The sequence below is a fragment of the Oncorhynchus keta genome, chromosome 35 (genome assembly GCF_023373465.1).
Source record: "Oncorhynchus keta strain PuntledgeMale-10-30-2019 chromosome 35, Oket_V2, whole genome shotgun sequence".
Classification (NCBI taxonomy): domain Eukaryota; kingdom Metazoa; phylum Chordata; class Actinopteri; order Salmoniformes; family Salmonidae; genus Oncorhynchus; species Oncorhynchus keta.
Window position 1 is genome coordinate 6,913,660 of NC_068455.1, and position 9,040 is coordinate 6,922,699.

The following is a 9,040-nucleotide window of genomic DNA, read 5'->3' on the forward strand; positions in this document are numbered from 1 at the left end:
CACATACGCTTTATGTGAACACACATACGCTTTATGTGAACACACATACGCTTTATGTGAACACACATACGCTTTATGTGAACACACATACGCTTTATGTGAACACGCATACGCTTTATGTGAACACGCATACGCTTTATGTGAACACGCATACGCTTTATGTGAACACACATACGCTTTTATGAACACACATACGCTTTATGTGAACACACACATACGCTTTATGTGAACACACACATACGCTTTATGTGAACACGCATACGCTTTTATGAACACACATACGCTTTATGTGAACACACATACGCTTTATGTGAACACGCATACGCTTTATGTGAACACGCATACGCTTTATGTGAACACGCATACGCTTTATGTGAACACGCATACGCTTTATGTGAACACGCATACGCTTTATGTGAACACGCATACGCTTTATGTGAACACGCATACGCTTTATGTGAACACACATACGCTTTATGTGAACACACATACGCTTTATGTGAACACACATACGCTTTATGTGAACACGCATACGCTTTATGTGAACACGCATACGCTTTATGTGAACACGCATACGCTTTATGTGAACACGCATACGCTTTATGTGAACACACACTTTATGTGAACACGCATACACTTTATGTGAACACACATACGCTTTTTATGAACACGCATACACTTTATGTGAACACGCATACGCTTTATGTGAACACACATACGCATGAACACGCATACGCTTTATGTGAACACGCATACGCTTTATGTGAACACGCATACGCTTTATGTGAACACGCATACGCTTTATGTGAACACGCATACGCTTTATGTGAACACGCATACACTTTATGTGAACACGCATACACTTTATGTGAACACGCATACACTTTATGTGAACACGCATACACTTTATGTGAATACGCATACACTTTATGTGAATACGCATACACTTTATGTGAATACACATACACTTTATGTGAACACGCATACACTTTATGTGAACACACATACACTTTATGTGAACACGCATACGCTTTATGTGAACACGCATACGCTTTATGTGAACACGCATACGCTTTATGTGAACACGCATACGCTTTATGTGAACACGCATACGCTTTATGTGAACACGCATACACTTTATGTGAACACACATACGCTTTTTATGAACACGCATACGCTTTATGTGAACACGCATCGCTTTATGAACTCTGCCACGACACGCTTTATGGAACACGATAGCTTTATGGAACACGCATACGCTTTATGTGAACACGCATACGCTTTATGTGAACACACATTCGCTTTTATGAACACGCATAGTAACACCATACGCTTTATGTGAACACGCATACGCTTTATGTGAACACGCATACGCTTTATGTGAACACGCATACGCTTTATGTGAACACGCATACACTTTATGTGAACACACATACGCTTTTTATGAACACGCATACACTTTATGTGAACACGCATACGCTTTATGTGAACACACATACACTTTTATGAACACGATACGCTTTATGTGAACACGCATACGCTTTATGTGAACACGCATACGCTTTATGTGAACACGCATACGCTTTATGTGAACACACATACGCTTTTTATGAACACGCATACACTTTATGTGAACACGCATACGCTTTATGTGAACACGCAGACGCTTTATGTGAACACGCATACGCTTTATGTGAACAGATACGATGTGAACACGCAATGTTTATGTGAACTATTGGGAGCGTCCCAGAACTCTGCCAGGACAAATGGGGAAATTACTATTCAGTAATAGTAATCCATCTAACTTTCACCACACGTTACATCAGACAGAGGCAGGCTGTGACAGCACGATGCTTTATCACATGGCTCCTACGGGGTTACAGATGCTGTCCATAGTGGGGGGTCTACAATAACTCCTCATTAGAATAGCAGACTATCAGATCAGAGAGCCAATGTTACTATTCAGAGAGCCAATGTTACTATTCAGAGAGCCAATGTTACTATTCAGAGAGACAATGTTACTATTCAGAGAGACAATGTTACTATTCAGAGAGACAATGTTACTATTCAGAGAGACAATGTTACTATTCAGAGAGACAATGTTACTATTCAGGTAACTCCTTTACTATTCAGAGAGCCAATCGTTCCTCCTTCACAGTTAAAGCAGGGTACCGTTTCATCCAATTCCTCCTTCACAGTTAAAGAGGGTACAATTCCTCTTTCACAGTTAAAGCAGGGTACCGTTTCATCGGATTCCTCCTTCACAGTTAAAGCAGGGTACCGTTTCATCGACAGTTAAAGCAGGGTACCGTTTCATCGGATTCCTCCTTCACAGATAAAGCAGGGTACCGTTTCATCGGATTCCTCCTTCACAGTTAAAGCAGGGTACCGTTTCATCGGATTCCTCCTTCACAGATGAAACAGTACCCTGTTTTATCGCCATCATAGAATGATTGTACAGAACAACTTGGCAATGTTCTAACCACTTCAACACATGAAAAACCATCAAACATCCTACATGTCTGAAACTGGCCCATAAAGGAGGCTATACATCCTACATGACTGAAGCTGGCCCATAAAGGAGGCTATACATCCTACATGACTGAAGCTAGCCCATAAAGGAGGCTATACATCCTACATGACTGAAGCTGGCCCATAAAGGAGGCTATACATCCGACATGACTGAAGCTGGCCCATAAAGGAGGCTATACATCCTACATGACTGAAGCTGGCCCATAAAGGAGGCTATACATCCTACATGACTGAAGCTGGCCCATAAAGGAGGCTATACATCCTACATGACTGAAGCTGGCCCATAAAGGAGGCTATACATCCGACATGACTGAAGCTGGCCCATAAAGGAGGCTATACATCCTACATGACTGAAGCTGGCCCATAAAGGAGGCTATACATCCTACATGACTGAAGCTGGCCCATAAAGGGGGCAATACATCCTACATGACTGAAGCTGGCCCATAAAGGGGCAATACATCCTACATGACTGAAGCTGGCCCATAAAGGAGGCTATACATCCTACATGACTGAAGCTGGCCCATAAAGGAGGCTATACATCCTACATGACTGAAGCTGGCCCATAAAGGAGGCTATACATCCTACATGACTGAAGCTGGCCCATAAAGGAGGCTATACATCCTACATGACTGAAGCTGGCCCATAAAGGAGGCTATACATCCTACATGACTGAAGCTGGCCCATAAAGGAGGCTATACATCCTACATGACTGAAGCTGGCCCATAAAGGAGGCTATACATCCTACATGACTGAAGCTGGCCCATAAAGGAGGCTATACATCCTACATGACTGAAGCTGGCCCATAAAGGGGGCAATACATCCTACATGACTGAAGCTGGCCCATAAAGGGGGCAATTTTATTTATTTATTTCACTTTATTTAACCAGGTAGGCTAGTTGAGAACAAGTTCTCATTTGCAACTCCCTGGCCAAGATAAAGCATAGCAGTGTGAACAGACAACACAGAGTTACACATGGAGTAAACAATTTAGCAAGTCAATAACACAGTAGAAAAAAATGGGCAGTCTATATACAATGTGTGCAAAAAAGGAGGTAGGCTAATACAATTCAGATTAACACTGGTGATAAATGATCAGATGGGCATAAAGGAGGCTATACATTCTACATGACTGAAGCTGGCCCATAAAGGAGGCTATACATCCTACATGACTGAAGCTGGCCCATAAAGGAGGCTATACATCCTACATAGTAGGCTATATCTCCCAGCTCCTGTAATTGGAACCCAATACATTAAAGTGATAATGTGGTGGGCAGAAGGTTGACTCAGTAAATGGAAGCTTTGATTGGTTGGTGACTCACCAGTGTAAATAAAGCCTTTACTAAATGTCATCTATCTAAAAAAAAAAAAAAAATTATTTTTTATTTTTTTAAAAACAGGCAAAAGCAACTTGGAGAGAGGAGGATTACCTGCCCACAAACAATAAAGTGCTTGATAACGAGGCCAGAGGTATACATTTCCCATTGACATTAAGCTGCACAAAGAGTTTAAACAGCTCTAATACTGTATTATGTCATGAAGGCTTAAGCCTGATGAATTTAACTGTGTTTAAATGAGGCCTCACCTCCTGGTGACACTAGTGACCATATCCCCCCCCCCGTGCATCCCGCAAAGGCGGGGGTGTTGCTAACATTTACGACAGCAAATTTAAATGACGTTTTTTGTCTTTTGAGCTTCTAGTCATGGAATCTATGCAGCCTACTCAATCACTTTTTATAGCTACTGTTTACAGGCCTCCTGGGTCATATACAGCGTTCCTCACTGAGTTCCCTGAATTCCTATCGGACCATATAGTCATAGCAGATAATATTCAAATTTTGGGTGATTTTAATATTCACATGGAAAAGTGCACAGACCCACTCCAAAAGGCTTTCAGAGCCATCATCGACTGGGTTTTTTTCCAACATGTCTCTGGACCTACTCACTGTCACAGTCATACTCTGGACCTAGTTTTGTCCCATGGAATAAATGTTGTGGATCTTAATGTTTTTCCTCATAATCCTGGACTATTGGACCACCATTTTATTACATTCGCAACAAATAATCTGCTCAGACCCCAACCAAGGAGCATCAAAAGTCGTGCTATAAATTCTCAGACAACACAAAGATTCTTTGATGCCCTTCCAGACTCCCACTGCCAACCCAAGGACGTCAGAGGACAAAAAAACAGTTAACCACCTAACTGAGGAACTCAATTTAACCCTGTGCAATACCCTTAGATGCAGTTGCACCCCTAAAAACTAAAACAATTTGTCATAAGAAACTAGCTCCCTGGTACACAGAAAATACCCGAGCTCTGAAGCAAGCTTCCAGAAAATTGGAACGGAAATGGTGCCACACCAAACTGGAAGTCTTCCGACTAGCTTGGAAAGACAGTACCGTGCAGTATCGAAGAGCCCTCACTGCTCGATCATTCTATTTTTCCAACTTAATTGAGGAAAATAAGAACAATACGAAATGTATTTTTGATACTGTCGCAAAGCTAACTAAAAAGCAGCATTCCCCAAGAGAGGATGGCTTTCACTTCAGCAGTAATACATTCATGAACTTCTTTGAGGAAAAGATCATGTTCATTAGAAAGCAAATTTCAGACTCCTCTTTACATTTGCGCATTCCTCCAAAGCTTAGTTGTCCTGAGTCTGCACAACAATGCCAGGACCTAGATCAAGAGAGACACTCAAGTGTTTTAGTACTATATCCCTTGACACAAGGATAAAATAATATTGGCATCTAAACCTTCAACCTTCTGTCCTCGTGCTCCTAGACCATAGTGCTGCTTTTGATACCATCGATCACCACATTCTTTTGGAGAAATTGGAAACCCAAATTGGTCTACACGGACAAGTTCTGGCCTGGTTTAGATCTTATCTGTCGGAAAGATATCAGTTTGTCTCTGTGAATGGTTTGTCCTCTGACAAATCAACTGTAAATTTCGGTGTTCCTCAAGGTTCCGTTTTAGGACCACTATTGTTTTCACTATATATATATATATATAGATATATATATATATATATATATATTTTACCTCTTGGGGATGTCATTCGAAAACATAATGTTAACTTTCACTGCTATGCGGATGACACACAGCTGTACATTTCAATGAAACATGGTGAAGCCCCAAAATTGCCCTCGCTAGCAGTCTGTGTTTCAGACATAAGGAAGTGGATGGCTGCAAACGTTCTACTTTTAAAACTCGGACAAAACAGAGATGCTTGTTCTAGGTCCCAAGAAACAAAGAGATCTTCTGTTGAATCTGACAATTAACCTTAATGGTTGTACAGTCGTCTCAAATAAAACTGTGAAGGACCACGGCGTTACTCTGGACCTTGATCTCTCTTTTGACGAACATATCAAGACTGTTTCAAGAACAGCTTTTTTCCATCTACGTAACATTGCAAAAATCAGAAACGTCCTGTCCAAAAATTATGCAGAAAAATTAATCCATGCTCTTGTTACTTCTAGGTTAGACTACTGCAATGCTCTACTTTCCGGCTACCCGGATAAAGCACTAAATAAACTTCAGTTAGTGCTAAATGCGGCTGCTAGAATCCTGACTAGAACCAAAACAAAAATGATATTACTCCAGTGCTAGCCTCTCTACACTGGCTTCCTGTTAAGTCAAGGGCTGATTTCAAGGTTTTACTGCTAACCTACAAAGCATTACATGGGCTTGCTCCTACCCATCTTTCCGATTTGGTCCTGCCGTACATACCTACATGTACGCTATGGTCACAAGACGCAGGCCTCCTAATTGTCCCTAGAATTTCTAAGCAAACAGCTGGAGGCAGGGCTTTCTCCTATAAAGCTCAATTTTTATGGAATGGTCTGCCTACCCATGTGAGAGACGCAGACTCGGTCTCAACCTTTAAGAGTTTACTGTAGACTCATCTCTTCAGTGGGTCATATGATTGAGTGTAGCCTGGCCCAGGAGTGTGAAGGTGAACGGAAAGGCTCTGGAGCAACGGACCGCCCTTGCTGTCTCTGCCTGGCCGGTTCCCCTCTTTCCACTGGGATTCTCTGCCTCTAACCCTTTTACAGGGGCTGAGTCACTGGCTTACTGGTGCTCTTCCATGCCATCCCTAGGAGGGGTGCATCACTTGAGTGGGTTGAGTCACTGACATGCACTTCCTGTCTGGGTTGGCGCCCCTCCTTGGGTTGTGCCGTGGCGGAGATATTTGTGGGCTATACTCTGCCTTGTCTCAGTTGGTGGTTGAAGATATCCATCTAGTGGTGTGGGGGCTGTGCTTTGGCAAAGTGGGTGGGCTTATATCCTGCCTGTTTGGCTCTGTCCGGGGGTATCATCGGATGGGGCCACAGTGTCTTCTGACCCCTCCTGTCTCAGCCTCCAGTATTTATGCTGTGGTAGTTTGTGTCGGGGGGCTAGGGTGAGTCTATTATATCTGGAGTACTTCTCCTGTCTTATCTGGTGTCCTGTGTGAATTTAAGTATGCGCTCTCTAATTCGCTCTTTCTCTCGGAGCACCTGAGCCCTAGGACAATGCCTCAGGACTGACTGGCATGATGACTCCTTGTTGTCCCCAGTCCACCTGGCCGTCCTGCTGCTCCAATTTAAACTGTTCTGCCTGTGGCTATGGAACCCTGACCTGTTCACCGGACGTGCTACCTGTCCCAGACCTGCTGTTTTCAACTCTCTAGAGACAGCAGGACTTGCTGCACCCTCGACAACTACTGTTACTATTATTATTATTTGACCATGCTGGTCATTTATGAACATTTGAACATCTTGGCCATGTTCTGTTATAATCTCCACCCGGCACAGCCAGAAGAGGACTGGCCACCCCCCATAGCCTGGTTCCTCTCTAGGTTTCTTCCTAGGTTTTGGCCTTTCTAGAGAGTTTTTCCTAGCCACCGTGCTTCTACACCTGCATTGCTTACTGTTTGGGGTTTTAGGCTGGGTTTCTGTACAGCACTTTGAGACATCAGCTGATGTACGAAGGACTATATAAATACATTTGATTTGAAGATAAGCATTCCCTGTGGTTCCTATTCAACTCCTTTCTAAAAATGCAAATGCCCCTGTAACACAAACTACTATTGGCAAACTGACACCAACAAAGGTTCTGCCCATTGAATCAAGGTGTTAGTAGACACTAGAGCATGCATACAACTATGCATAACTTTACTCATATCTTGGCCATAAAAGCAAAACACAACGAGAGAGCGAGAGAGAGAGAGAGAGAGAGAGAATTTAACTATGGGCCTGGGGGAGACCAATACAACCTTTACAACTTAATATGAGTAATCTGACCAGGTTTCAAGAGGACATAGATATGGTATAGGGATCTCGTGTCTTCCAACAGGTGTGGAGCTTGTTTTTGGTAAGACACAGATCTAAAATTCAGAAATATGCTTACTGCTCTACTTTCAGTTTGAAGGTAGATCGAAAAATATATATATTAAAAAAATACCTTGTATACGTCTCCATATGTGCCGCTCCCAACACGTTGAATGAGCTCGAAATCCTGCTGTGGGTTTTTTCTTTGAATTTCTCCACTAGGTCTTGGACAGATATCCATGACAGCTATCTAACTGGCTGGAAAAGTTAACACCTAGCTACTCCACTTTACATTTAAACGCGTTGGCTTGTGCACATACACGTCGGTATATCATTCGGCGAGGAGTTATTAATAACGTTACGGTTACTTCGAGAGGTGATCATTTGTTTTATTCTCTAAAGCTGCAGAAGTGTTGCTTCCAAGTCTGGCTTCTGGGTCCATTTCCTGCCGTTGAGACAAGAGTAGAAAATAATAGTTAATAAACCTCGAGCTAATAGGTAGCTACAAAACAAACCAACACAAACGTGATTTCAGAAGTCATTAAAAAGGCAACAATATTTTGATGTCTGTCCGGATAAACGTTAGTTTGGGGCAAACTAACTAGTTAGCTACGGAAAAGTTAGCAGAAGCTATGGATTTATTGACTTGTACCAATATAAATACGATGATTAACCCTCTGTAACGTTAGAGAGTAAGTTAAGTTAACTACTTACACTGTAGCTAGATAATTTAACTAGGTTTTGGTAGTTATCCAAAGCTAACGTTACAGTGGGCTAAGTGGTTAGCTGGCTAAGCGAAAGTCAAAATCCAAAACAGGAGTTAGATTGGCGAATTTACCATTTATTCCCATTATAAATAAATGACACATACGAAAGTAGGCGTATGTTACATTTGGCAATATTACGGTGTAAAATCCCTTTCTTCCGAAAGATAAATTCAATGTTCCTATTCAGAGAAAGTGTAAACACTTCTTCTGCTGGTCAGATCTCTCTTTCTCTCTCTCTGACAACGACAAGCACCGCGTTGAGCTGGAAAAAGACCCGAGCTGCGGTCCTCATGTCCCTCCTGTTGACAACACGACATGCTACTAACTAACTAGTGAAAAAACGGACTTTATGTCATCCATGCATTCAACTGTAAAAGGTGTACCTACCGATTTTCACAAGGAAACAACAACAACTAACATAATTGAAT

General features: G+C 42.2%; 1 protein-coding gene across 1 annotated transcript in view; it reads right to left on the bottom strand.

Moving 5' to 3' along the window:
- The window catches only part of LOC118377506 (mitogen-activated protein kinase kinase kinase kinase 5-like), a 172,245-nt gene extending 163,285 nt beyond the window's left edge, over positions 1–8,960 (bottom strand). Inside the window, exons 1-2 of the mRNA XM_052496219.1 lie at positions 8,684–8,960; positions 7,979–8,290 (exon numbers count right to left, since the gene is read on the bottom strand). Of these exons, the coding sequence (XP_052352179.1) occupies positions 7,979–8,086 (108 nt within the window). The 5' untranslated portion in view covers positions 8,087–8,290; positions 8,684–8,960. The remainder of the gene's footprint in view (positions 1–7,978; positions 8,291–8,683) is intronic.
- Positions 8,961–9,040: the final 80 nt, after the last annotated feature.